Source organism: Botrytis deweyae, assembly GCF_014898535.1.
Source record: "Botrytis deweyae strain B1 chromosome Unknown BDEW_009, whole genome shotgun sequence".
Lineage (NCBI taxonomy): Eukaryota > Fungi > Ascomycota > Leotiomycetes > Helotiales > Sclerotiniaceae > Botrytis > Botrytis deweyae.
The window spans coordinates 1,379,870-1,406,340 of NW_024066216.1; the positions used below are offsets into that span (position 1 = coordinate 1,379,870).

At 42.8% G+C, this 26,471-nt stretch overlaps 12 protein-coding genes across 12 annotated transcripts; 4 read left to right on the forward strand and 8 right to left on the reverse strand.

The window, feature by feature from the left end:
* Positions 1–656: 656 nt before the first annotated feature.
* EAE98_005034 (uncharacterized protein) lies at positions 657–2,102 on the reverse strand (the record flags this gene model as incomplete). Its single annotated transcript, XM_038952655.1, has 3 exons — positions 657–797; positions 847–1,980; positions 2,064–2,102. The coding sequence occupies 3 exons, from the start codon at positions 2,100–2,102 to the stop codon at positions 657–659; spliced, it is 1,314 nt and encodes a 437-aa protein (XP_038811305.1).
* Positions 2,103–2,503: 401 nt separating this feature from the next.
* EAE98_005035 (uncharacterized protein) lies at positions 2,504–4,648 on the reverse strand (the record flags this gene model as incomplete). Its single annotated transcript, XM_038952656.1, has 5 exons — positions 2,504–3,477; positions 3,536–3,987; positions 4,042–4,480; positions 4,536–4,580; positions 4,636–4,648. 5 exons carry the CDS (start codon positions 4,646–4,648, stop codon positions 2,996–2,998), a joined length of 1,431 nt encoding a protein of 476 aa, XP_038811306.1. The 3' UTR covers positions 2,504–2,995.
* A 198-nt stretch (positions 4,649–4,846) lies between these two features.
* On the forward strand, positions 4,847–5,663 carry EAE98_005036 (uncharacterized protein). The gene is made up of 3 exons (XM_038952657.1): positions 4,847–5,358; positions 5,414–5,513; positions 5,568–5,663. Exons 1-3 carry the CDS (start codon positions 4,973–4,975, stop codon positions 5,619–5,621), a joined length of 540 nt encoding a protein of 179 aa, XP_038811307.1. The 5' UTR covers positions 4,847–4,972; the 3' UTR covers positions 5,622–5,663.
* A 223-nt stretch (positions 5,664–5,886) lies between these two features.
* EAE98_005037 (uncharacterized protein) lies at positions 5,887–6,825 on the reverse strand (the record flags this gene model as incomplete). The annotated part of the gene is made up of 1 exon (XM_038952658.1): positions 5,887–6,825. One exon carries the CDS (start codon positions 6,823–6,825, stop codon positions 5,887–5,889), a length of 939 nt encoding a protein of 312 aa, XP_038811308.1.
* A 1,538-nt stretch (positions 6,826–8,363) lies between these two features.
* Positions 8,364–9,900, reverse strand: EAE98_005038 (uncharacterized protein; the record flags this gene model as incomplete). The annotated part of the gene is made up of 2 exons (XM_038952659.1): positions 8,364–9,637; positions 9,705–9,900. The coding sequence occupies 2 exons, from the start codon at positions 9,898–9,900 to the stop codon at positions 8,364–8,366; spliced, it is 1,470 nt and encodes a 489-aa protein (XP_038811309.1).
* Positions 9,901–10,108: 208 nt separating this feature from the next.
* On the forward strand, positions 10,109–10,604 carry EAE98_005039 (uncharacterized protein; the record flags this gene model as incomplete). The annotated part of the gene is made up of 3 exons (XM_038952660.1): positions 10,109–10,132; positions 10,191–10,222; positions 10,295–10,604. 3 exons carry the CDS (start codon positions 10,109–10,111, stop codon positions 10,602–10,604), a joined length of 366 nt encoding a protein of 121 aa, XP_038811310.1.
* Positions 10,605–10,858: 254 nt separating this feature from the next.
* On the reverse strand, positions 10,859–12,436 carry EAE98_005040 (uncharacterized protein; the record flags this gene model as incomplete). The annotated part of the gene is made up of 5 exons (XM_038952661.1): positions 10,859–11,297; positions 11,349–11,523; positions 11,592–11,668; positions 12,221–12,264; positions 12,356–12,436. 5 exons carry the CDS (start codon positions 12,434–12,436, stop codon positions 10,859–10,861), a joined length of 816 nt encoding a protein of 271 aa, XP_038811311.1.
* Positions 12,437–13,029: 593 nt separating this feature from the next.
* EAE98_005041 (uncharacterized protein) lies at positions 13,030–15,428 on the reverse strand (the record flags this gene model as incomplete). Its single annotated transcript, XM_038952662.1, has 5 exons — positions 13,030–13,239; positions 13,291–13,890; positions 13,947–14,086; positions 14,139–14,879; positions 14,933–15,428. 5 exons carry the CDS (start codon positions 15,426–15,428, stop codon positions 13,030–13,032), a joined length of 2,187 nt encoding a protein of 728 aa, XP_038811312.1.
* A 947-nt stretch (positions 15,429–16,375) lies between these two features.
* EAE98_005042 (uncharacterized protein) lies at positions 16,376–17,364 on the reverse strand (the record flags this gene model as incomplete). The annotated part of the gene is made up of 2 exons (XM_038952663.1): positions 16,376–16,967; positions 17,060–17,364. The coding sequence occupies 2 exons, from the start codon at positions 17,362–17,364 to the stop codon at positions 16,376–16,378; spliced, it is 897 nt and encodes a 298-aa protein (XP_038811313.1).
* Positions 17,365–17,679: 315 nt separating this feature from the next.
* On the forward strand, positions 17,680–20,294 carry EAE98_005043 (uncharacterized protein). Its single transcript, XM_038952664.1, has 3 exons — positions 17,680–18,128; positions 18,188–19,852; positions 19,920–20,294. The coding sequence occupies exons 1-3, from the start codon at positions 17,970–17,972 to the stop codon at positions 20,052–20,054; spliced, it is 1,959 nt and encodes a 652-aa protein (XP_038811314.1). The 5' UTR covers positions 17,680–17,969; the 3' UTR covers positions 20,055–20,294.
* Positions 20,295–21,509: 1,215 nt separating this feature from the next.
* EAE98_005044 (uncharacterized protein) lies at positions 21,510–22,115 on the forward strand (the record flags this gene model as incomplete). Its single annotated transcript, XM_038952665.1, has 2 exons — positions 21,510–21,888; positions 21,976–22,115. 2 exons carry the CDS (start codon positions 21,510–21,512, stop codon positions 22,113–22,115), a joined length of 519 nt encoding a protein of 172 aa, XP_038811315.1.
* A 2,401-nt stretch (positions 22,116–24,516) lies between these two features.
* Positions 24,517–26,268, reverse strand: EAE98_005045 (uncharacterized protein; the record flags this gene model as incomplete). The annotated part of the gene is made up of 5 exons (XM_038952666.1): positions 24,517–25,269; positions 25,322–25,586; positions 25,644–25,832; positions 25,879–26,011; positions 26,061–26,268. 5 exons carry the CDS (start codon positions 26,266–26,268, stop codon positions 24,517–24,519), a joined length of 1,548 nt encoding a protein of 515 aa, XP_038811316.1.
* Positions 26,269–26,471: the final 203 nt, after the last annotated feature.

Here is a 26,471-nt window from a genome sequence, read left to right on the forward strand (position 1 = left end):
CATCCCCGTTCTCCCCCTACTCTCCCGCTTCTTTCCAGCCGCTTTCTCTTCACCAGAATCATTCACACCACATCATTCAGGCTCACAGCCCACAAAAGCATAACCACAAAACATAACCATTTCAAATATGCTAACGCAATTGCTGTGTATTCGCTATGCTGCCCCTCTAATATACATGCTTCCCCCGGTATCATCAGAAGAGAAGATGTGAGATACCTATTCGTATTTCGTCGCTGGAATATCAGAGCATGTTTCCTATTCACTTGCTCAATTCCTCCACCCACTCCACAAACCCCCGCTGACATTATTTTCCATTAATTTTCCGAGTCTCAAGGACATAGATTCCTCTGTCTATGCACTTGAAATTACTCCCTTCCTTTCCCATTCCACCCCTTCCCTTCCCCTCAAAAACGCCCCGGTGTGGAGAACACAATAATATAAGCCAAGCCCAAGCCCGCCCTATGTGAATCAACTAGGATTCACCCCAGTGCCCTTGTACTCCATCCTGTAAATGATACCAATGATGCTAAAACTCCTTGAAACTAGAGAAATCGTATGGTGATGATTCGTGAAATAGTATCCTATTGATTTGGACACAGAAAAAAAAAGATTGAGATTGCCCAGCGTCCTAGAATTGTAGGCTCGAAATCGTGAAGTTACAAGAAAATGCCCACCCATCTATCCTTGTTTTTAACAATCGATTCGCATTCATCAACTGCGCAAAGGACTGTCTTGGCTCCGCGGAAGGAGGATATTTTGTCGTTTGTGCGGTTTTGAAAACACTTATTGCAGAAGACCTATTCGATGTTAATGATGGTAGGTAGAAGTGAAATAAATTGAACTTACATGACCACAATCCTTAACGACCCAGAATGGATGTTCTTCTCTATCCTTTTTACTCGGTGCCCCACGAGATTTCTTTGCTACTGGCTCCTCACCATCCTTTCTATGAATCAATTCTTCTTCGCAACTCGGGCAAATCGCAGTATCACTCTCCGTGGGCGATCTCGTAAATCCTGCGGGAACTGCTGGAGGCGCAACATGTTCGGGTTTGTTCTCTTGTAAAGCCACTCTTCCATAATCCATACCGTTTGGCATAGCTGGAAAATCTGCAAATAAATGAACATCTCGACCCCCAAAACCCAAGAAATTATGGACGTCCATGATAATACCCGCACCGTTGTCGTACATATTTCTCAATCCACCAAACGCAAGTTCACCATTGGGGCCTGCCGGCGTTGGTCTTTGTGGACTCATTGGATTGCCACCGAGATGACCGGCTACAAATCCAGGCGGGGTAGCTCTCCCATTCCTCTGTCTCTGCAAACGTTCAAAAACTCCAAGTCTAGCATGCATTGGTGGTAGTGGCGGGGCACGGGGAGGTAGAGGTACGGAACGTTCCCGAGAATGAGTTATGATAATAGTGTCATCCTCATCATCGTCGTCATCTCCTGTGAGATCCACAAACTGTTCTAATCTTGCTTCACTTCTCCCTAATCTCGGTGGTAGTCTCGATGCAGTAGGATTCCGATTGTGAGCTGGCATACGGCCTGCAGGAAAAGGCGAACCTGAGGGTGAGGGTGAAGGTGTGTTGTGTCTTCGACCGTTGGCTGCCCTACGAACAGCTGCAGGATTAATTCGAACTTGGGGTGAAGGATCGTCATCTTGATCGGATGTTAAATCAATAACATTTTCTGAGTTCACTACCGGGCGGTGGCGCCGAGATGATGCTTCCATTGTTCCGACTTCCCCTGCTGGTTGAGTATGTCCACCGGCACGCCGACTGCGCAGACTAGATTGTCCAGAATTATTATTGAGGTTTGGTGATCGTCGTCTTTGTCGTTCTCGGAGAGGGGATGTGGCGACGTTAGGTGGTGCAATTCTTGAAGAGGAGTTACCCAAGTTTGAGGTACTTTCTCGAAAAAACTCCGGCGACAACGAAATTCTTGGATGTGATTGAGACATTTCTGCAAGAGATCGCTTTAAAAAAAATTGTCAGTAAAGAAAGAACCAACCAAATATACCTTTTACTCAAAGAAAACAAGTAAACATTTGCTTCCTACCTTACGACTTTCCCGACTTCCTAACCATTCATTCTCCATGGTGGATAGAACTCACCAGTATATGCGCTCGGAGTTTTGATTACTTTTATGGATTGAAAAGGAAAGGAACAACTCTTGACCAAAATCAGGAGGTGAACAGAGATCCTTTTGCTCAATAAGTCGATGGTATGTATGTGATCGAATGTGTCTCTTTTGTGGTGGGGGTGTTGTGTGTTGTTGTAACAAGAAGTCGAAGTTGTTCCAGTTGGACCCAATTTGATATAGAACTAGTGACGATTATGAGAAATTGATATGAGTAAGCGAACACAATCTACCGTGCTACTGGGTGTATTTTATTAGATTTCATAATTGAACCAGAGTCGTATGTGGAGTGCAGTAGAATTTGTGAAAGAATTTACACTCAGGTGATTTATCATCTTTGTTCCGAAGTGAAATTCTTTACTTAGTTGCCACTTAAAGTAGAATTGAAGATACTGCATCTACTCGAGTACCTCCGTGATGATGTACTAGGTAGATATGTAGGTATTTACAATGTCCAACCTCGGAAGACCCTTCAGCAATGTGCGGCTGTTGTAAGCATTCAGTGCAATACAATACAACAATAAATACGAGTTCGAATTGTATTCACTATTCAATCTCTATTCCCATAATATCTGGAGATGCCTACTTTGACTACGCATTACCATCATTTCTCTATTTCACCACTTTATCAACCTCAGACTCTTGTGTCTTGTTTCAGTGCTGGCTGGTCTGTGCCGCCACTATTGTTCATTTTGGGCATCCCAAAGATGCTGCTCCCCTAACATTATAGTAACATGTGAAAAGGGGCCCTATCCCTAATTTTTATTCCATTTCACATCTTCGAATCACCAAACTCCATGATATTCACGTCCCATCTCGGTTTCCTTTGACCCCCTATCATGCATATTCCATTATGCAGGTGCTACACCAAGGACATTCACAACTCCTTCACTATCAACAGTGATCAAACTCTTGGCTTCCTCGCCCCATTGTACTGCAGTTGCTGGAACAGCTACGCTCAAAGCATCCGACCAGGATTTCGTAGCTTTGGTGTATTGGGAAATAGTAAGCCCTCTTGGTCCAGAAGCTGCCAAAAATTGACCAGTGTAATCCCATTGGATAGCATCAACTGGTCCACCGATTTCTAAAATCTTCGCCTCCGCGGCCTTTCCTTCTTTTCGGATATCGAAAATTACAACACTGGTAGATCCTTTGGCAACTGCCGCAAACCATATACCGTTCTCAGAAAAGGCAACGTCCTGGACTGGTCCGTCAATCTCGAAATTTACACCAGCGCTTTCTCCTGTCTTGACATGGAATAACTTAATCTGTCCATCAGCGCCGCCAGCTGCAAAGAGATGACCATCTGGATGGAAAGCTGCCGTTTTAAGTTCTAGAAGATGTCAACGAGGCTTGCGCCAGACAGGTTCCCATTTACAAAATTGACATACCTGAATCTGCATAAATCTGTGTGATTGCCGCTTTCTCAGCCAAATCATAGAAAACAAAGCTCTTGTCGATACCAACAGAGGCTAAAATTTCACCACTTGGATGTAATGCAAGAGCATTGACCGCTCCAGCATGCGATGTAAATGTATGCTCTTCATCTCCAAACACCTTCACCTCTCCCTTTGCAGTAGACACAATAGGTGTACTTTTATAGAAAGCAGCTCCCGTGACTGGTCCTCCGGCTTCAAATGACTTTGTGATCTTTTGTTCAGCTAAAGAATAGATACCTGCCTCTCCTTTCGATCCACCGACAATTAAGTGATCTTCGGTCTGGGCGAGTGAAACACACCCAGGGTATAAAGGTTCTGAAGTAGAAGTGATCGTAAATTGGCCAATATCTTCAGTGGTAGCCCATCCTTTTGGAACGGGTCGCTTTCGGCGGCTTTTGGAAAGTCTGTATATTCGTTAGCAATCGAATTTATAACTCGGGTCTCGTCAAGTCTCGTACTCGGCTTGTGTAGTATCAACCAGAGTCGCCAAATTTTCTGGAAGACCTTGAGTATCAACCTGCATAGCGTCGCCATTTCCTGCACTTCCTGCACCAATTGAAACCTTGCTCAACGCATCTCTAGCCTCGTCTCTCTCCTTTGTCAACCGCGCAATAACTCTTACAGCTGCATCGTGTTGATACAATGCTGTCGACAGCTCTTGTCGCGTCTGATGTAATTGTTGTCTTATTGTGAAACTTTCCAATGCCAATGCATCCCATTCATTTTGGAAAGTGGAAAGGAGAGAAGGAATCGATGTGAGAGTTGGAGGTCTGGGAGTAACAATTTTGGCGGATTTGAGGTCGATGAGATCTGCGATTTCGAGGTCTTCTCCCGTAACTGGATCCTTATGATTTTCTGAAATGTATGATTCGATGAGTCGTTTTTCGAAAACGTTGCCTGCAATCTGTTATTCTTAAGCTCACTGGATAGATACCTTGTTTACACCACTTACCTGATTTCGATGAAGCAACTGGATGCTGTGGGGCTTCTCCAGATACTATAAAAAGTCAATGGCAAGTACCAAATAAATTCTAGGAGCTTTCAAAACTTACTTGAGCACAACATATTGATTCGCGTTGATATGAGATTTGAAGCTCTAAACTCGCGCCGTGATCCGACAAATAAGAAGATATTTTGAGGTCGCGATCAATCCATAATGACGCTAATCTGTCTACGGCTTAGTTCCTGGATTTGAAGCTCCCGGCGCCGGCCTTGTGTGGGGAATTTCATGTCCTTTAAGTGACTTCATCAATCACACTTTGGGATATATATGGAGAAATACTTATTATTAAATGCTTAGGTAGGTTATATGTTGTTCGAAATATATAAACATTTGTCCATCAAATCTTATCGTTCTCCCCGAGAGCTTTTCTATCGATATCAAAAACGATGACTTCCATACCTCCAATCGCTGGAATTCCCTCCCTATCCACTGTTGAGAGATCCAGTGTCCTCGACGCCCTATTCGAGCCATGTACTGCTCTCCATACACTCTCTATGGATTTACTTCATACCACAACTTTCGAGTCGTACAATGATCTTATCGCAAGTGTCGGCACCCAACTTGCTGATCTGTCAGAAAGTACATTACCAAGTGATAGAGAGTGGCTAGACAAGATTCTTGGTTCCCATCCTAGATTAGGCGAGAAGAAAGTAGAAAGTGTACAATCTAAAGCCGAACAAGCTCAATTGAATACTGGACCTACAGAAGAAGCTGGAAAGTTAAAAGCTCTCAATGAAGAATATGAGAAGACTTTCCCAGGCTTAAGATATGTGTATGAACATGCCTATCTCCTATAGTGGACAAGCAAGGGCTAACTATAATGTTAGTGTTTTCGTAAATGGAAGATCAAGACCTATAATTTTTGAAGATATGAGAAGAAGAATATCAAGAGGAGATATTGGACTCGAGAGGAAAGAGGCTATTCAGGTACGCGGTATTCGAGATTTAATCATGATTTTTTTATAGCTAACTCCAATGCAGGCTATGTGTGATATTGCAGTAGACCGCGCCACCAAGCTACAAAAAGCATTTTGAGAACACTTAAACTTCATAAATCCAACTATTTATGCGTTGATACGTTTTTGGATACTTGTGAACACATACCCATGCAAATGCCATGAAGTCGATCAGCCCCCCTTCCAAGTTGTTCTGTATAGCTTTCAAATTAGATTTGAGGACCTCTACAGACCCCCCGACAAATGATCTCATCTGTCATAGTAGATAGTCCCCAAATCTTCCTCTGAGATTGCCTCCATTGTCAATTCCAGTCGACTATCGAGTTTCTTCATCTCACAGCCAGTTACCCCACCGAAACCCCCATCCCCGCACCTCCAACACATACAAAATAGCTATCATGCAATCTTTCCTCCTCTCTCAGCATCTCCACAATTCTCTCATCTTCGGGCGGACTCAGTGGCTGCTCTTGCATATCCTCGGGAGAAAGTCCATCAAGCGTATCAAGGTACTCATACTCATCTTCTCCCTCTTCCGAAGAACACATGACATTGAAGTCACTATAGATCGTCCTCTCACACCCATCATCCATTTCATCCATCAGCATTTCATCTTCTGAATCTAAAACATCATAGTTCGACCTTCCAAGTGGACTCGGAGGCAACACAAATTCATTCCACCTTTTGTTCTGTTTTTCTTCGAGAATCTCCCTCAAGTGCATATCCACATCTAACAATGTCTGTTGCTTTCGCTCACGAATCGTTGACTCCCTTGCCCCATGCATCCGCATTTGCAACCTGATCCGATTGAAAATCGCCACCTTCCGAAGCACATTCCGTCCAATTCCAATTTCTTTCTTCCCTCCAACTTTCCCATCTCCTCCAAATACACCAAGCCTTTTCGCCCCCCCAACACCCTTCACACACACTCCTTTGATGCCAAATATTCTAGCATGTTTATAACTTGCAGGCACCGAGAATGGTCTACTCAATCGCGAGGTAATAAGATGAAGACGCAATCTTCTCTTTTTTCGTCCTGGTCCTTCATTCACGGTATCTGCGTTCAAGTTTCCATCGACGTCTGAGAGGGGGCGTGTACGCTTCGAGCGATAGGGAAGACATGGTGAGGGAGAGGTAGAGGAGAAGGTGAATTTGAAAGTGCCATTGGATTTGTTGGGGTTGAGGGGGCCGAATTGGAAGGAAGGAGATAGAACCTGTGAGACTTGAGTTTGGATTTGGGTTTGAACGCCGAGTGTAGTGGAAGTAGTATGGTGCAATGGTATCATGTCCACATTCGATTCTATTAGTTTGTGCTTGCCAATTTGGGCAATGAAGTGGATCGAAAGAGGTGATTATAGAAGTATCTTCATCTCATTTCCTCAATAATGAAGGAAAGTAATAGATGGGATTTGGAACACTCTTCCGGTAATGATGATCAACTTTACATCTCGAGGCTGTATCATTAATACCGTATCCAGATCGGTCAAGCGAGCAATTGATTTTAAATTCCCCAAAACAAAATACAAAAAAGCTTCTTCGCACAAACAAAGCAAAAAATAAACACAATAAAAAGAGCCGCCATCACCCCATATCATTCTCACAACACTTTTCCACAGCCCACCAGTAGTCTGTACAACATGCGTGCGTTCCACCACCTTTGCGGAATTTGCGGGGAAAGGTCATCCTTACGCCTAGCCACCAATACATCTCCTAGCTCCTCGAGAGGCTGACGGGGTTGCAAGAAACCCTGTTGCTGACTGGATCACGAGGAAGCTTGCATGCTGGCATCGTCGACGCGAGAGAGAAATCATACCATGCACGATATTCCAATACCAAGAAACACGAACGCAAGAAAAGGAAAGAAAGTAAAGCGTAGCGGAACAAAATAAAGGAAAGAAAAGATATAGGATCGATAGATCGAAAAAAGAATGTGACAGAGTAAGATACCTAGACAGACGAGAGCACAAAAAGTCCCATCTCGAATCCCGAATGTCGAATCATCTGTTCCAGAGCAAGCGAGCTGCAAAAGTCTTCATGCCTAACTTTACTTTACTTTCCTAATCCTCACACTACTCTACTTACTCATCTCCATCTTCTTCAGCTAAACAAGTATCACATTCCACCCTTCCCTCCGGATCTCATTCTCTAGCTTCCTTACACAAACCCATCTATCCATCCAACCATCCATTCCAAGCTTCAATAGTTCGTCATACTACTGGTAGTCTACTCCTACATCGAACCTCTAGCTTCCAACTTCTCGCTTCTACCTAATTAATTTTTTACCCTCCGAGCCTCCATCACCTTTCCAGAACTCTCCTGACCCTGAACCTAGACCCATTCCTAGACCACCGTCATCTCAAACCCATCTCCCACCCACCATTAACCAGAAACCGCTCCTCGCGCCAGAATGCGGGGGCTCCATACATACGAAAAGAGTACCACGCCTGTCGATCCAAGCCTTGCTTGGAGATAGACAGCCATTATTCCCTGCACGTAGAAAGTGGCGGGAATCCGCTAGAATAGAATAGGCAACTCCAGATTTTCTCGCGAACCGATGTAACCCAAGAAAATTCCAAGAGTGAAGAATATTTTCACCAGGGGAGTATCTCTAGGTAGGTGAATCTGGGATATTCCCGGAGCTAGCCGATACATCCTCACGACGATTCAGAGGAACAACTGTTGCCTACAATTTGCACATATGGTTCATCATCACAACTCCAAGTTCGAACCACAGATAGCAGATGTTAAACTTTTTTTCTCATTGTACTTTTAGACCGTTTTGTTTTTCCTTTCTTTACTTTCAAGAGCCATGAGCCTCATCATTTTAAACACTAATCGTCTTAAAAACGTTGAAGTTCTCTCCAGTTCCAACAAGTGCTCCTGGAATCTGTGGATGCCAATGGCACTCCTTGACCTTCGCCATATAATGCACAAATAGCAATTGTGGAGGAACATCATTAACTCCACCAGTATCCTTACTTTCCTCATCATCCAACTCGACTGCCAAATCCCACAGCGTTAGTGTGTCATCACCAGCTGCAACCGCAACAATACTATCATCAGTAGGATGCCATTCTACACTTGTAATTTGCTCTTTGTGGAAATTGAAAGAAGCGACTGGAGAAGGTTTAGACGGTTCAGAAGTCTTTGAAGGTTTCCAATTTCGTAGATCCCAAACTGCCCAGACTCCGTCGTCGGCGCCGGAGGCGAGAAGATGAGAAGTTTGGTGCGACCAGGACATGACGTTTACATCTGTTTCGGAAACCTGGACTGTAAGTGCTGCGGTTCGAGATTTACTTCGGATGTCCCAGACTTTGATTGTTCCATCGCTGGACGCGGATGCGAAAACGTTCTTTTCCGAAGGACTCCATTGCAATTCCTCGATACTTCCAGTATGGCCTGTGAATGGGCGTGCATCGGCTGACCAACTCTCTCCGGCAGTTCTTGTAGAAACGTAAATTTTGCCATCGTTATCTCCTGTTACCAACTTCCCAGTAGATATCAAAGGTGACCAATCAACGGCATAGCCTTCCGATTTGTGCATTTTAAGAGTAGCTAAAGCTTTGTTTTGTTGTGGAGTGATAACAGTGCCTGGGGTATCAAAAGAGGATAGATGAGGAGTAATATCGTGAACAAGAACCTGACCGGATTCGCTCATTGAAGCAGTAAGGGTAGTAGGAGGCCGCGAAGAGTCCGAAGCGGGTATCTGATGCGAACGTATTCTGTTTGTAGTAGCAGTGAGAGGTATCGAAGCCGATTCAAGGATAGGATCCGAGTCTTCATCTTCATCTTCATCCGATTCGTCTTCGCCCTGTTCTCTCTCCATTCTACTCAATCCACTAAACTTCATAACCATCAATTGATTTTCCTTTTCCCGTTTATGTTCAGCTTGTGTTCCTGCAACTGCATACATAGTAGCGGGATATGTTTTTCGATTATCGCCCAAACCATCTTTAAGTATATCGAAAGAAAGACAAGGCCAGGGGGTACTGAGAGCATGAAGCATTTCGTATGTAGTAAGATCGGGGGATAATGTCTGTCCTGGTTCTAGTTTGTTCCTACCAACTATGAAAGTTTGTTGATCGACTTCCATGGCCTCTGTAAGCGCATTAGTAAACTCCCATAAATGCGCACTCACAACAGCTTCATAATTGATTCTACTAACCCGCTTCTTCAGCCTCTCTCTCAGCATCAGGTCTTCCATCAACACCCGCCTCCAAAATCTCATCTTCGCTCTCATATTCATCTTCGAATTCGTCTTCGAACTCTCCCACCCCATCATCCAATTCTGGCTTTTCCGGTCTCTCTCCTGCCTTCAAGGACAGATCCATGTTCTCATCTTCGGCTGGACGTTTCGACATTTTGTATATGCGTGTTGTAGACAATTTGGTAGACAGTTTGCGACCCCTCAGAAAAAATAATTGATAGATTGTGGGGGTTTTCTTATCGTCACAATCGCAATTCAAAATTATTTTTTAGCGTCGGGTAATCTAAGGTTAAACTCCGATGGATTCCTGAACAATCTTGAGTCGATGCCAATAGTATCAGAATTTGAATGTAGCCACCAAGATGTTGTATGAGCTCGTCGCAATTGTAAGTCTTTCTCAAATGGAGTATGTAAAAGAGAACATACAATCTAACAAATCTCTAGGTTCGACCCGGCAACCTCGTTGAGGTCAAAGAGTAAATCGCCTTTCAATTTCCCCTCCTACCCAACTCAATAATTGAGACTAACGACTCATTCCTCACCTACAGAATTGCCCGCACAGCTGGTTCCCTCATACTCAGATCCGGCGGTACCATTCGCGGCATACGCAACTGGGGAGTATCTAGTCTACCAAAACGAACACGCAAACATCAAGCACAATACCATGAAGGACATTACTTTGTTATGAGATACGACGCCTCGAGCAAGACGCAAGATAACGTACGGACAACTCTCGGATTAGATCCACGGATGATCAAGTTCAGTTCGGTGAAGTTGGGAGATGGCACATTGGAGAGTTTGAGTAAGATTGGTTCGACTATCCCTTGGACAATGGAGGAACATACAAAGGAGAAATGAGTAGTAGCATGGTGTCATTTGTATGTTGTATTAGTAGGCGTCAAAAGGAAAATGCGATCAAAATTTCCATGCCAGGGTATGGAGGTTGGTTTTACATTATGGAATTGAGGGATTGGTATTTCCGCCTCACATTCTTGTATGGTGTTTCAAACGCCAGTCTGCTACCTAGAACGCCATTGCGCTACCAGGAATATGCTTCGCTGCAAGTAAAAAGAAATCAAAATGCATCCCTTCTAGATCTTTATCATTCCTTCTCAATCAGTCTCCATTGTCTCTCCAACTTCCTCCGAATCTCCCCTATTCTTCTTTACCCATGCAACAAATTCATCAATGACACTTGGCCATGCTGAATCTTCAGTCCAGAAGCTCAGACTCTCATCCTCCATTGTCTTTGCATGAAACTGATATGTCTGATTCCATAAATCCTTGTTGACACTCTTCTTCCAATTCTGTCCGAGGAAATCCAACCAGAGTTTGATCCAATTGGTTGAGGCGGTCTTCCATTCCTTTCCTGGAGAGTTGAACAAGAGCTCCCAGTATACACTGGCAAGTTCTAACGAAAGAGCTTTCTGTCCCTTCTCACGAGCACAGATGAAGGTGTGTTTATATACTCTCTTGAACAATTCCACGTCGGTCGACAATGAATCCTTGACCTCTGAAATGTATGACTTTTGCTTGGGCAATGTATCAAGGCTGTTCAAAAGTGTTAGTAACTGAAGGTAAGCATTGTGGGGACAGTATTACCCCAACTTTTTCCATCCCTTGACAAAGTCGTCTTTGGCCATCTCTCCTATAGATGGTACTTGAATGATTTCGCAGGGGATCAGAAACTCAACACCTTCCAGATTGATGCCCAAATCTTCCCCAAAATACTTCATAGTACCGTCAACACCAACCATGTCAACATCATCATTGGAAGCTAGATCACCAATGTTCAGCTTCTTCTGTGTTCAACTGCCTTGAAGAGATATTATTCGAGATACATACTGCGGTAGCTCTCGAAAAGCTTCGTCAAAGACTCCTTTTCTTTCGCTTGGGGAGGGGCACCATTTCCTTGAAAGAAGCTGTTACAATTAGATCATTAGTATGTATTGTGAGAATTCAAATGAGTGCGTGAGCTGGCAAGTGTTGACTGATAATTCATAGTGTCCGTACTCATGATCAGTAACCGGAGCCATACTAGACGTCTGCTGCCTTAAATATGGACTTCGAATAAACCCTACAACATCTCACTGCGGTGGATGAAACTGAACAGCATATATCTGGACCAAGCCAGAGATAGCAAGGTAAAATAGTGATGGGTTTCGAGCTGAACATAGTCGACTAAATCGGCAATCCTCCAATTAAAACAACGATTTTGGGGTCCACCGACAGCGAGTGTAAACAAGCGTATTTGAGTGTTTTCTAACATCTCATATATGTTGACCCATCAAACTTCATGCACGAGAACACTTTTGACTTGCGCCGCGTATCCCGATCATCTCTTAAGGATGCCATCATATTTCGAAGTCATATCAAATATCGAGGGGATAGTGTGTCGTGTGTCGAATCGTAGTCCACATTTATCGATATTCGTTCGCGCAGCTCGAGTTCTGGGAAGTAAAATATTCGCTCACCTATCACATGCAGATTCCAGTTTCCATCCCGTCGATTTAAGAATCTGCGAAACAAGATCTATTAGTAAATGGGTTTATGTTTTGACATCTGAGGTGGAAGAGCTCAAGGCAACAGGCTGATCTCAGTTTACTCACTTTCAGAGCATTTCTTTCTGAAACCCCAGTAATTTGCATGAACTCATTGAGCATAGCACGTTGTGGCGCATTGAGAGGCATCTTGAAAAAAAGTCCCTCTATGTTTGGTGTTTATTGGAAGTCTGGAGGAGGAGATGGCGGGGTTGTGAATTTAAGAACATGGGCTTCTGGTCCGGCCTTAGTCCCGCAGCCTAGCGCAAAAATAAAGTTATGGGTGTTGTATTAAGATAAGAAAGCACGAAAGATAGTTTATCATAAGCGATATTTGTTTCAGGTTCTTAGACGAGAATGATAGCCTTCGACAAAAAGGAGAGATGTCTACTCGAAAGTTTGAAGTGGTATTTGATTAATATTGTATTATGTATGGAACGACCAGAAGAAAGCAATTTTGATGCTGCTTTCTTCTTAAAAGGCGCTAAAATCACCTATCAAAAAACTTCAGGAGACAATTCAAATTAAACAAAAATTAGTATGATTGATTTGTATCATTATTACTGGCCCACACCGTCATGGGTCTCACCCACACACAAAATCGCTGTCCATCCCAAACAATATTTATGTATACAAGTATGACAGACGCTCGAATAAATGAACCCCCCGAAATTGAATGCCGCTAATGGTATCTAATTTGAGTTTTGAAAAGAACGCAATGAAAAGCAGCCGCCATATAGTTCCTAATCCCCAAGTGGCATACTCTCGAGCTCCTCTTCCAGTTGTCTCCAGTTATGGGCTTGAAGCTCCGAGTACTTCACACGTTCTTGTGCCCAGTCTTGACTTAGTCGACTGATGTTATATTGTGTTGATTGGAAGTAGATGAGCTCATCTCTTATGCACTCTTTGATAAATATCCCTCGCGCATGCTGAGCTACAATAGACTCCTTATCCTATGAAACGTTAGTTCTCGTAAGCTTCAATTTCTGCTTTGTGGAACTTACTTTGATAATTGCTTCTGTGACCTTTTCAATTTCTCCTGGCTTAACCATGTTTTCAGGCTTTGATCGTATTGTCACTAATTTATTCTCGTTGTTTTCAATCCTGCGTTCTAAATATGGAATATTGTCTTTGTCATAACGATCCCGACGCTCGAACATATCTCTCATGCTGACAAGAGAGTCTCGTTGCTTCTTTAAGTCTTCTAGAACGCCTTGATCCCAGGCCTTAGCCTCATCTTCGAGAATGTTTTGACTGTTGGAAAGATGCTTGGCAGTAGAATGAAGACCCTCGTTCAACAGTGGCACATCATTGGTATCGATAGCGTAGGTGTCTTGGGAGACATCAGTGAGCGACTGTAAGCAGAGCGCCATACGTAAATGATCTGCAGCAAGTCCTTCATTGCGTTTTGCTAGGCGGTCCATAAGATTGCACATGTTAACATAGGCTTCTGCAGATCGTCGGATACCGGTTCGAGTTTGGGCGAAGAGATCATTCAGAGTAGGGGGAAGAGAGTCTTCTAGTCCCGGGGGTAGTGGCCGTCCAACAAATTCCTCCTGAACAGATATAGTAGCCTGCTTTCGCCAAACAGCAAGCTCCTGATGCTAATTAGCCTATACTTAGTAACAATATGTAAGATGTAAGAGAAGTGAGGACTTACTGTTGGAACAGTCAGAAACATTATGACCAATTGCTCTTGACTAAGAACAGGGTGTCGGACAAGTGCATTGGAAAACCGTGCTAATCCTCTTCTGCGTTTCTCCATAAATGAGCTTTCTGCAGCCAGATGATTTCCATTCACTATGAACCCCTCAGGTCAGCAATGAAAATTTGGTGGGCAAGTCAAACATACCTGCGACTCTCTTTGGGGGCAAAAGTGGCAATTGTCTGAAAGGGAATCGCTTTTGTAGGCAATCTAGCAACCAGACGAAATCACTATATCTTCTCACAACCTTACTTCCTCTGCGAACAGAAGAAACCTGATAGTTATGATGTTGGAATAAGAACATGCCCTCTTTCTCAGCTAACAGAGTGACGACTATATTCTCTTCTGCTCCATTGCTAGTCACACGGCCACCGCCAAATGTGCGGGCTGGCGGAGCAGCTTCCTCTGGCCGTTCCCCTTCCCCACCATCGCCACCGAATCCACCACTACCGCCAACTGGTGGTGTTGCTGAGTTGTTAAAATTTGGATTCGCATCATAGGAGCCCCATCCTCCACTCGCAGGCTCCATAGGAGCACTCCTAGACTGCTGACGTCGATCTTCATTTGATGGTCCTGTAGAAGTATTTGTGAAGCCACTTACAGTTCTCACGCGTGCTCCATTTGTCGGGGGTCCATTCGATCTGGGACTAGCATGATTATGGCCTTTGTGAAGAGCCGGGCTTCCCCATGGATCAGCCTCGGGAAATTCCAGGGAATCTTTTCGTAACATTCTAGATTGTGGGGGGGACAATGAGTTATGTATGGATGGTACAGATGGTGGGGTGGCAGGTCGCTGAGCAGGCTTCGCAGTTGATTCATCGGTCGCAGAGGATTCTAAGTTTGCGATTGCTAAGTTTGTCAAGCTTGCAAGCTTGGGCACTGGGAGATCTACGCATTTATCAGATTAGAACAAGCGAAAGTGAATATTAAAAGACACTGACTCCTTCGTCGCTCATCTACACCATCAAGTGTAACGTCATGGACATCCTCTTCTTCCTGGGCCAACCCGATCAAAGCCAATAGTACATTGACCTCGTTCCGTTCTAGATCTTGTGGTTGTGAAGTAGGGGCAATAATTTTCATGATCCAGCTCGACTTCTCAGGGCCCAAGTCTGCAGCACCTAGAAGTTTTGTCACGCCGGTCCTACTAAGTTTTCCATTGGATTCATTGCCATCCTTGAGCATATCATCAAACATGTCAATATAACTCTCGGGCACGTCGGATGTGGGAAGAAGAGTTTTTAGTAAAGCTCCCCGGTCTAGTTTCTTTGGCAATGATGTACCCCATGGCGAGCCTCCAGAGACATCGTCGTCATCTGCGAATAATGAAGATTTGGATCCTGGGGTTGAACTTGGCTCGTCGTCGAAGAGGGATAATCGCGACTTTGACGGGATTGTTGCGCCAACAGGCTCGTCGTCATCTCCGAATAGAGACATTATATTGCTAATATCCTATAGGATGTATAATTATGTACAGTAAGACAGAATTGAGTAATTTTGTATCGTAACGTCGTTATCATCGATAATTGTTTTGAGTATTTTGGAAGCTTGGAAGCTCTAGACGCGGGAAAGCTTGGACATGCTTTCTCACCATGTAACCGCGCATATTTTAGTACACTACCAAGGTGGGACTGTGGAGGAGGTATGGATCCAAGTGACAGGAAACTCAAATTGAGAGGTCGATTTGGAATCTTGGTGATATTTAGAATTATCTTGATATGGTCTACGATATGTTATGCAATACTCAATAATTATTCATATCGTCATCCATGTATGAGATAAGTCACGTTTTCGTAGTCACAAGAATGATGTCGTCTAAACATATATGCCCCTTTAATCTATGTACAAGATGCAGGTTTTAGTTTCCTCAATAATTAAATTTCTCGTCTTTAAGAAGCCTTGGTGCATGGAAATATCATAGCTAATCATTGTGAGATTAAACATCGGGCATTTTAGATCCAAGAGGAGGCTGCAGGATGAGCAAATATAAGACTACAACTCTTCTTTACACAAAACTTTTGATGCTCGATCACTGATGTATTCGGTCTGCGGGGTAGTATTTGAGGGTTCATTACACATGTAAACATTCATTTCTTGGTCAAGTGTGACCTAGCTGCAAAGCTTTAAACCACACCAGAGCAAGATGAGACTCGAGCACCTGGCCCTATATTTCGTCCTCGCTGAATCAGTGTACGACATGCTCATGGAGAGATAAAAACATTTCGCAATAGTCGGAATGAATCCACACCATCTGTTGCCTTCAGGTCTGTGGGCTGATGATTCAAAGAATGGCGTTCAATCACCCAAAAATTGCAAAACTCTTGCTCGATCCATATCGGAATACGTCATAGCCACTCCTCATATTTAATATACAATGGCAACATTTACCATATCCTGTTGGCACTCGCTGCAGCACCTGTACCTGTCTTCTTCGATTTCTTTTGGAAATTTCCTGTACGTGGAGCCCTAAAGAACAAACTTGGTCCTTGACCCTCCTCCACGGTATGACTTAGGTAGCCCCTGTGCGCCGGATCTCTATAGTATTCGATGTCTTTACGACTTGTGGGATCTGGCAGGCGGTACGAGAATGGTGAAGCAGCAGCAGCGGCTGTGAGGATTGGAGAGTCGCTAACTAACTGGGCGTCGATTGCTGAGAGTGGAACGGAACTGGAGACAGATTCACCCGCTAAGAGTCTCTTAATCGCTGGTTTTGTATAGAATCTAGTTGTGACTGTTCCTCCGAGCGCCTCCACTGCCTCGATTGCCGTCGCCGAAGCGCGAGAGACCAGAATATTAATTGGCGTCTTCAACTCCTCTTTTCCTCTCGCTAATAGCTTTACTCCATCCTTTACTCCGTGTAAACATCGAGAATCCGCCAATTCCTTCAAAGTGATGGGCCGTGTGGGATCGAGCCGACCTTGGTCAATCCATTCTTGTATGCGATTAAGATTTATTGGGGACATATCAACGGAGAAACTGATAAGTTCATTAGCTATAGTTCGACAAGAAGACCTTTCAGAGAGAACTTTGGATCTCAATTGAATGTAGAAAAACTTTGGAATTCATACTGATTCTCAAATCCTCTCACGCCGTGAACAACATCTTGTGGTGTTTGACCACCTTGGAATCGTGCTGGCACTTTTCCATGCTGCTTCTGACCCTTATGACCACGTCCTGATGTCTTTCCCTTCCCCGAAGATGGACCTCGACCTCTTCGTATACGTTTATTATATGCTCCAGAGTTGTCCGACAAAGATGAAAGAATCGAAGCGTTCCGGGTTTGCATCAAGGGTGCAAGGAATGCAGCCAAAGGTGTGGCCAGAGTTGGCGCCGAGCGACAATGAGAAGTGAGCGCTGGTAATCGTGGAGGCATATTGTGTTGAGGGAGGGGGAGGAGAGAGGGTGGATTAAGAGGTCTTTGTCAATATCGAGCCTTACCAAGAGGTTCTGAATTAAAATTATTGATCTGGTTGCTGATTGGTTTATTTGGTTATCTAAAAACTGCTGCCGCTTTAAGAAATCTCAATATTCGATCATCTTCTCGGGTTTTTTATTTTCCCTGGCAGATCAAGGGCAGAAAAGAAGCTTATCAGACAATTCCCAGGGACCGGAGTAGCTCGAGTAGGTAGCTGCAGACAGAACACAGAATAGACTAATATATAACCAACAGGCCAACCAACCCAATCCATCATCAATCCAATCGAGTACCTACATGAAAGTAATTCGACCAAAAAAAAAAGTATTCGTCAAATTTTCTTCTTTATCTTGTAACCCAATACCTACCAATACCATCTACAAGTTACAAAACTACAGTATACAGTAGACAAGATCTCCTCCTGATGGACTGTTCAATGCTACTATCATCTCGAACTCTTTTATGACACCAAAGAATCTTCCTTTCCAAGACTCACTCGCATGCGCGCACAATTGTATCAAGAGACGACATACTCGAGGGAGTGAATACGTCAAGCCGGCATCATGGGGCTTGATCGCGGTCAGCGTCGGTTTTTTCTCTTTCTAGCCATTACTGGTCTTGTAATACTTCTTTTCAATCTGTCAATGCTCTCTGGTGCGGATGTGCGATCGAAAGTGAAGAAGATCCCTTTACCAGGGTTGAAAAATAAGCCCGATTCAGATGTTAGTACTGTCTTCGCCTCTTGACCTGGGTTTGCCAATTAATCTTGGATTTTACATAGTCCTCAAAATCGTCGACGTCGCATCAAGACCAAGAAGTGGTGGGTGATATTGCAGACCAACATCCTATAGCTGCGCTCATGAAAGAAGCGGATGAAGCATTTCGAATATACGATGAAAGCAGATCAAAAACTTTCAAGGAAACTGTGTCAAAGTATAGAAAGAAATATGGAAGGCACCCGCCGCCAAAGTTCAGGGATTGGTATAAATATGCTCGAGACAAGAACGTTTACAATATCGACGACTTTGAGCAAATTATGGATGATCTACGGCCATTCTGGGGAGTCGATCCCGCTATCATTCGATCCCAAGCGGCGCATCTTCATGCCAATCACGATGATGGTATTTCTGGGATTCACATACGATCTGGGAAAGTTTGGAAGTTGAGCAATGAAAACTGGAGAGCAGAAACTATGAAAGAAATGATTGAACCCTTCGTCAAGTTTTTACCGGACATGGATATTGCTATGAACAGGCTAGATCAGCCACGTCTAGCCATACCATGGGATGATCTTCAAGCTCTCCTTGCTAACGAAACGGCTAGCAGAATTATGTTACCAGAAGCTGTAGCCGAATTCACTACAAATATGTCTGGGTTGTGGCAAAAGGGGGCAAGTCTTCTTCAAGATGGGAAGACTGAGCCTTTATTGAAGGACCCAGAGTGGTTTAGAGCACCTGGTCGACAATATATGTTGATTGCAAAAGAAGCCTGCCCTCCGGAATCTCATGCCAGAGACTCAATGTCTAAATCTGATGCAGAAGCCACCTATAAAAGTCCAGACGGAGGATTTATTACAAATTTTAACCTTTCTTCGGATCTTTGTACAGTCGGTCCTGAAATTCAAGATTTACATGGATTTCTATATGCAAGCAGTACAGTAACGGCCAGCAAATTGCCATTGCCTGTATTCGGGGAATGTAAAGTTAATATCAACAATGATATTCTATTCCCTGCAAATAAATACTACGAGTATGATGATGCTCGATACGCCTACAACCCAGCAGGTGACGTTGGATGGGATGACAAGGCGGACAACATGATTTGGAGAGGTGTCACTTCTGGGGGAACTAACACTGCAGAGACTTGGAAGAGGATGCATCGTCAAAGATTAGTTCTACTTACCAATGGCACCGTTATGAAAGATACCAATGTGAACATCATGGCCATGGATCCCACCACCCCTGGTACATATAAACCTTATAATCACTTCCAACCCAGCGAATTCGCCACTAAACATACGGATGCTGGATTCACCGAAGCTGCTTCCTGCGTACCAAACTGTGACTTCTACGATGATGTCTGGACCTACAAGCCATCGGTAGAACTCACCGACCAATTCAAAAGTAAATATCTCATCGATGTCGACGGCCATTCATTCTCCGGACGTTGGCATGCCTTTCTCAAAAGTAAGGGTTTGGGTATCAAGAGCACTATCTTCAGGGAATGGCATGACAGTCGATTATTTCAATGGAGACATTTTGTCCCATTGGATAATCGGTATGATGAGTTGTATAGTATCCTTACGTATTTCATTGGATTAGGAGATGCAGACTCGAAAGGAAGAGATGGAAAGCCGTATGTACAAAGGCATGATTTCGAGGCAAGAAAGTTGGGGAGACAGGGAAGCGAATGGGCCAACAAGGTTTTAAGAAAGGAGGATATTGAGGTGAGTTTATTCCCGTATTAAATTACAGACACCGTGAATGGCTTGTGCTAATTTAGCCTCGAAACAGATCTATCTCTTCAGACTTCTAATCGAATACGCCCGTATCATCGATGACAATCGAGATAGGATAGGATACTCCGGGGATGGAAGTGAGCTGGACAAATACGATAGCAAAACCCCGGTTACTGGGCAACATGGGTAATGATTAAAATGATTTGGAGATAGTAATGCATGAGCGTGGCGTTTGGGCATGCTTCATTTTATACACGGAAGGGAAGCGAGAAGTCAGGGGTAATTGAGGAGCGGATGATATATTGTGTCTATAATTGTATATGTGAAAAATGTATGAATGGTGGCGGTCAGCTTCGGTAACTTTTGTACTATATCTATTCCCCTATAAAAAACACCTAGTTAATTACTTAATTAAATAATATAAAAAAGAGGGGAATCACAAAAATAATAGAATTACTTGTTCACAGCAAAAAATAAGAGACTTTCCTCTGTCAGCACAATGCTAACTTGCACGAGCGGTACCTCTACACACAAAGCAACAACGCTCCATACGTCCTCAAAGTGGCTCTACCCCTCACATCCCACATCTTCATCTCCCTATCCCAAACTCATCACCAAAAGGAAGTCCAGAATCTCTCCGACCAAGCTGACACATAGCAAAATCTTGGCATCCGAGATATGTACTTGCATACCTAGGTAGGTACTATACGTGATCTCCGAAGCGAACAGATAGGCATGCATTGCATCCCCAATACAGTACAAGATTTCTCGCTAATGCACATCGTCTGCATCGATTATGCTTATTGTAGCTTGTATTCTTGGCATCGATAGATAGATAGATAGATATTCAAGGTCCGGGTCTATTCTTCGGGGTGTGCGGGGGGCTAGATAAAATTTTCTTCAACGTACAGACGGACGTATATATGTGGTTTGTGGATATAAATGTGCAAGTTTAGACTAGACTACTGTGTATGGTACCCCGGACGCTCGGATTCTCGCGTGGATGATTGATTAGGTGTTCTGGGCAGGAGCAGGGCAGGGCAGAAGATCTGGATATATGGGTCCGGTTCTCGGGCGGCTTCCTGCCGGGTGCCAAGCTTGAGGCGGTTGACCGCTTGCTTTCTTGCTTGCTTGTTTGTTTGTTTGCCTGCCTGCCTGTTTTGTATGGAAGGGATGGGTGAGGTGAGGGGAGAGGGGGGAAGTGCTAATAGTAAGCATATGTATGGATTTATGTATGTATTTACAATAGACTCGTGAACGGGTCTGGGATGGAGATGGGATGAAGGATTTATTATATATGATTACTGTGCGTCTTTTTCTCTCTTGGCGATGAAAGATATCACCTCTTTATTTGTGGAAAATTGGTGATGGGATGGAAGGGGAACGGGCTGGGATGGGGGTGAGGGTGAGAATGCCATTGAAGTTGTCATGCTGTCGCAAGCCTGCAAGTGCAGACTGGTAGGTGGTGAGATGAGGGAGGTGGCTTTTATTCCTATAAAGTGGATGTATTGTCTATTTTATTTGAGTGTCTCCGACTTTCTGATTATCAGTTACTATCTATCTATCCATCCAACATCCATCATCCAATCTCCCTTCCCCAACCAACCAACACCACCCCAGAATTCTCCAAACCACAACCACAACCATGAAATTCCCCATCACCCTCCTCTCCCTCAGCACTCTCCTCCCTCTCATCTCCGCCGCCACCACCGCCAAATTCTCCCTCCTCTCCAAATCCACCTACACCCCCTACAACAACGTGCATTTCGGATCCGTCGGATCCGTATCCGGGACTCTCGTCGCCGGTCTCCAACCCCTCCAGACTCTTCCCGTTGGAGGAACAATCACCAACGGCGTACTATCATTCATCGGGATGGATCCATCAGATGATGCTATCCCCGCGTATTTCATCCACGGCGCGGCAGGAAGCTGGGTACAGCTAGATGTGTGGGCGAGTCCGCAGAAGGGCTATAGTTTGGACAAGAGTGGGAATTTGTTGGTTAATGGTGCGGGAGCTTTTTATGGTAAGCATTTTTTTCCCTTCTTCATGAGAGGAGATTTGTGATGTGTCTGGAGATTGATGGCTTGGTTGCTAATGTGTGATCATCTAGCTTGTTTGACGAACACAGATTTTAGCACTGGCGTTATTGGTGTTTTTTATACGACGGCTGGAGCGACAATTCCAAGTGGTTGTTATGCGATTCAGTTGCAAGCTGTGTATTGTGAGGAGGATCTTAACAATTGTGCTTGAAGAAGGTGGTAGGACTGGGGTTGTATAGGGTGTAATATGGGATGATGAAATGATAGAATGAAGAAACGAAGTTCATGAACCTTTTTTGTAGTGGCCAATGTTTGGTAAGATTACATTTGGGAATAGAGAAGACAAGATTAGTCTATTGGCTAAATAAAAAGGTTCTGAAGTAGGGGAAAAAGATACATAGATGATCTGGAATATTGGACATGTGAGATGCAATTCGCAAATCTCATTTGAAAATCATGAACTGGTTTGCCCGCCTCCCATCTCCGCGACATTTCGCATGAACCATCCAGTAAAGGGTTTTTCTCCATTACCATTTCTGTATTTGGGAATGAAATGCAATAGTGAAGCGAGCCATGAGAGAAGCGAGCCATGAATGAGCGTGAGTATTCTGCGTTACTAGGACTTGTTAGTATCCCAATCCCTTTTATATAGCTAAATCTCAAACAATCAAATCTTCTCTATTATTATCCCCTTTAATCTCAAATAACAGGTCACTACAATCCTCCCAAGATACAATTCACTGCACCGGAATAAGAAGCTATGGAAGATCAAGATAAAAACTTATTCCTCTCAAACTCTAGCCGAGAGTAAGTCCACTCCCCCAGAACTTGCACCATAATACCATATCACCATACCTTTTCTCATCTAAACAAATCGAAAACAAGCGAGCTTACAGAAATTCTTCAGGCAGGAAAGAATATATTTTAGTTATATCATAATCATAGTCATGATATCCATATATCCGATTTACTCGACACAGAATACACCATATACTATACTACGTGACTAGATAGATACCTGACTTTGAAGATCTTATTAGCTCCTCGCCAACCACCACCCAAATAATCTTCCGCTCATTCTCTAGAATCTTAAAGCACTACGATATCTCACGATAAGATTCCACACCGAATATTAAAATCATACACACTTCTTTGGAGTAAATCAACATCTAAGCATGCGCAAGTAGTTTAGACTCATCCACATCCCAATAACTGCAAGCTCAACTTTACTCGATAGTTCTATCACTAGGATAAAGAGAATGGAGATACTAGGGATGGATTATACTTTGTTTTTTACAGATGATAAGTTCATATAGTCTGATTCAAAAACGATATGTTACTTTCAACTAGATACCCACTCATCTAGTCTAGATATCCATATCTCAACACCCCAGCTTCTCTCCTTCTAATTCTAATTAATAAACTTCGAAATCGAGGATCTCGAGATAGATAAATAGATACAATAGCACTTAACCATATCGGCATAAAAAATTAATAAATCAAATCTGATATAAAAAAGATTTCGATACAAATAAAAAAATAACAATCTAAGCTTTTTAATTAAAATATATCTTATATCTAATTTCAATCAATTTCAAATCTTAACACTTGAAAAAAAATATGAGTAGTTACAATAATTAATTAATTAAATGTATTTATTTATTTATTTATCTATCTAAAAAAATTATTTAATAAAATCTATAATCAAAATCTTATAGTTATCGAATTTGTAAAATAGTATTTAATATTCAAATTTTATTTACCAATTTAATATTCTTATATTATTATATTAAAAGTAATTAGATAAGAAAGTTATTCTAGTAGGTGTATTTAAGAGTTTAGTATATATCAGTCTAATATTATAAGCGAAACTTAATACAAATTATATAACCTCTTTTTATAACTAATATTTATAAATCTTCTTTATATAATTTAGAAACAATAATCAGTTCCCATTTATTTTCTTATATATTTTATAAAATACTATATAGAGCTTTTCCCTTTTCTTTTTCATTAAAGATACTACATCTTAATAACTTATTTATAATATTTATAAAGGATTTTTTTATAATCCTACTTACTATCTTTTATTCTTTTACAATATTAAATTATAAGATTCAATTTACTCATATAAATTTAAACTCTAGAGGGTGATTTTCAATCATCTAATCTAATTGAAATATAAATAGATAGATGTTAAGAGAGTTGGAGATATTGAGAGAGTTAGAGATATTAAGAGAGTTAGAGATATCGATGTATAGATATAAATGAAAATATTTATATATTATAGTACTGGAATTAGAATTATAATTACAACTACAACTATAATAACAGATATTCTATATATATATAATCCCACTAAATAAAGACCTACGATATGATTTAACTATCATATTATTGACATACGAAAATAAAACAAAAATAAAAATAAAAAATGGATTTGCATTACAAAAATCTAATCTACGATAAATTTAAAGAAGAATGTAATAAATCTTCCATCCCCTTCGAGCGAGAAGTAAATTTGCAGTCGAAATGTAGAGGATGACTAAATCACCAATCAATAATCGTAATCATCAGTAAGTAGATAGTTTCAAACTCATGATAATACAAATTCAAAATACAAATGCAAATTCCAAATTCCAAATTCCAAAAAAAAAAAGGAATCCATACCTCGACAACCCCGTCGTAAAGCCCACCACGGGCTCCACAACCTCCCCCTTCCCATCCACCGCCTTCGCAACATCTACCGTCGCGATCAAAGTCGCCAACGCAATCCACACACTCGCCAACGCCAGATGACGACCCACGCAGATGCGGCGCCCAAACCCAAACGGTGCGTGAAGATACGGTTCGCCAGGGCCGCCGTGCGCGATGGGGAGATATCGATCGGGGTTGAAGGAATCGGGATCGTGGTACACCGACTCGTCGCGACTCATGGCCCAGGTGTTGAAGAATACGTTTGTGCCTTGGGGAATGTACAGGCCGTTGTAGAGGTCTTCTTTGAGACTCTTGTGTGGGACGCCGAGGGGAGAGAGAGGTCGCCATCTCACTATTTCTTGGACAATGTGCTCAATGTAGAGAAGGTCTGGATGTTCTCTGTCTTTCAGGGAAGGGAGACGATCGAGTCCGATGGTTTGATCGAGCAGACTTCTTGCTTTGCGGAAGATGGTAGGATGGAGTAACAAATTCAAAATTCCCACCAGAGTCGTTGCGAAGGTAGTATCTGAACCTGCGATAAATATAGCGGCGGCAGAACCATTGATATCCTCCATGGCAAAGTCATTGGGGAGATTGCGAGACTCGTTTTCCGCATATCGTTCAAGCAGAGGATATACGTATGAAGAGTTTTGAGCGACCCCTTCATTCTGTCACGGGTTAGGAATGAGCGATGATTTCACAAAGGGTATAACAACATACAAAGTCCTTGCGTGCAGCAGCAAATGGGACATCATGAAGACGTTTTATGGCGGATCCCCAATTCTTCGCATGTGTTATGGCTTTGGAAGGAACAAGCCAGTGAGGAAGATTACCGAGGAAAGGAAAATAATCAACAACTGTAGCTCCTGGGGATCCACCATTTCCCGTAGCATTGATTGCATCCGCTGCAATATTGATGTATTCGTCATCATCATTCTTCAAAGTAATTCCAAATGCTACTCTCAAGACAATAGCAGAAGCAAACCTATCGAAAGTAAGCATGATTGTTCCAGAGACTGAGATACTCCTCCCATAACTTTACCTCCTCAAGGCAATTTCCCAGTCATCAGGCCGCTGAGTAATAGTATAAAGAGCCTGACGTGCTTCATATTCCTGTACTTCTCGATACCGAACGACACTAGTCTTCGTAAACGCTGTCTGTAAATGTGTTCTGTGTGCCTTGAAACGTGATCCCCATGGAAGAAATGTCAGAGTTCTACCCCATCCCATACTTCTTCAATCAGCAATGTAAGCTTAATAGACAAAATGTCACTTACACCTCAAAGAGAACAAATCGTGGTCGGTCACAATAATTAGCTCCTCTCCTAGAAAGAAGTTCATCTGCAGCTTTGACGGTATTTAGCACCACAACTGGCGTAAGAAATTGTTGGAAATATAGTATATCTGTGTCTTTTGGTAGCTTAGCATAATGAAAAGGTGGTAGAGATAGTTTACTGACTGTATTGCCGTGACAACTTTTGATAGTACAAATGCGGATCGTCCGTGGGAACTAATCGAACATGTCCTAAGATTGGTTCTCCCGGCGGACTTGGTGGATATGGATATCGTGGTTTCTTGAAGAAGGTTCGCCAAAAAATTGTATATAATGTGATACATGCTATAACGACAAGAAATGTCATAGACGACACTCCATATACGGATATCATATTGATCATAAAAAACTCTTCCAGCTAGGATATCGTTATCACAGCTGGGAGTGAACACATATGATTTATAAAGTGTGAAGTCCTACATTGTAACAATGGCACACAGCAGCAGCATAGCATGTCTTCTTATCTCACCCATTAACCTTCCTTGGTTCGCACGCCATTCGAGATCCTCATCAGGGAATGAATTCGTCAATAAAGCA

Bases quoted from the DNA above. Each gene is read 5' to 3' on its own strand.
- EAE98_005036 (XM_038952657.1), top strand. From the start codon at position 4,973: ATGACTTCCATACCTCCAATCGCTGGAATTCCCTCCCTATCCACTGTT. The intron at 5,359-5,413 runs GTATGAACATGC...CTATAATGTTAG, and splicing joins TTCCCAGGCTTAAGATATGT to TGTTTTCGTAAATGGAAGAT. The intron at 5,514-5,567 runs GTACGCGGTATT...ACTCCAATGCAG, and splicing joins AGAGGAAAGAGGCTATTCAG to GCTATGTGTGATATTGCAGT.
- EAE98_005043 (XM_038952664.1), top strand. From the start codon at position 17,970: ATGGGGCTTGATCGCGGTCAGCGTCGGTTTTTTCTCTTTCTAGCCATT. The intron at 18,129-18,187 runs GTTAGTACTGTC...GATTTTACATAG, and splicing joins AAAATAAGCCCGATTCAGAT to TCCTCAAAATCGTCGACGTC. The intron at 19,853-19,919 runs GTGAGTTTATTC...GCCTCGAAACAG, and splicing joins TAAGAAAGGAGGATATTGAG to ATCTATCTCTTCAGACTTCT.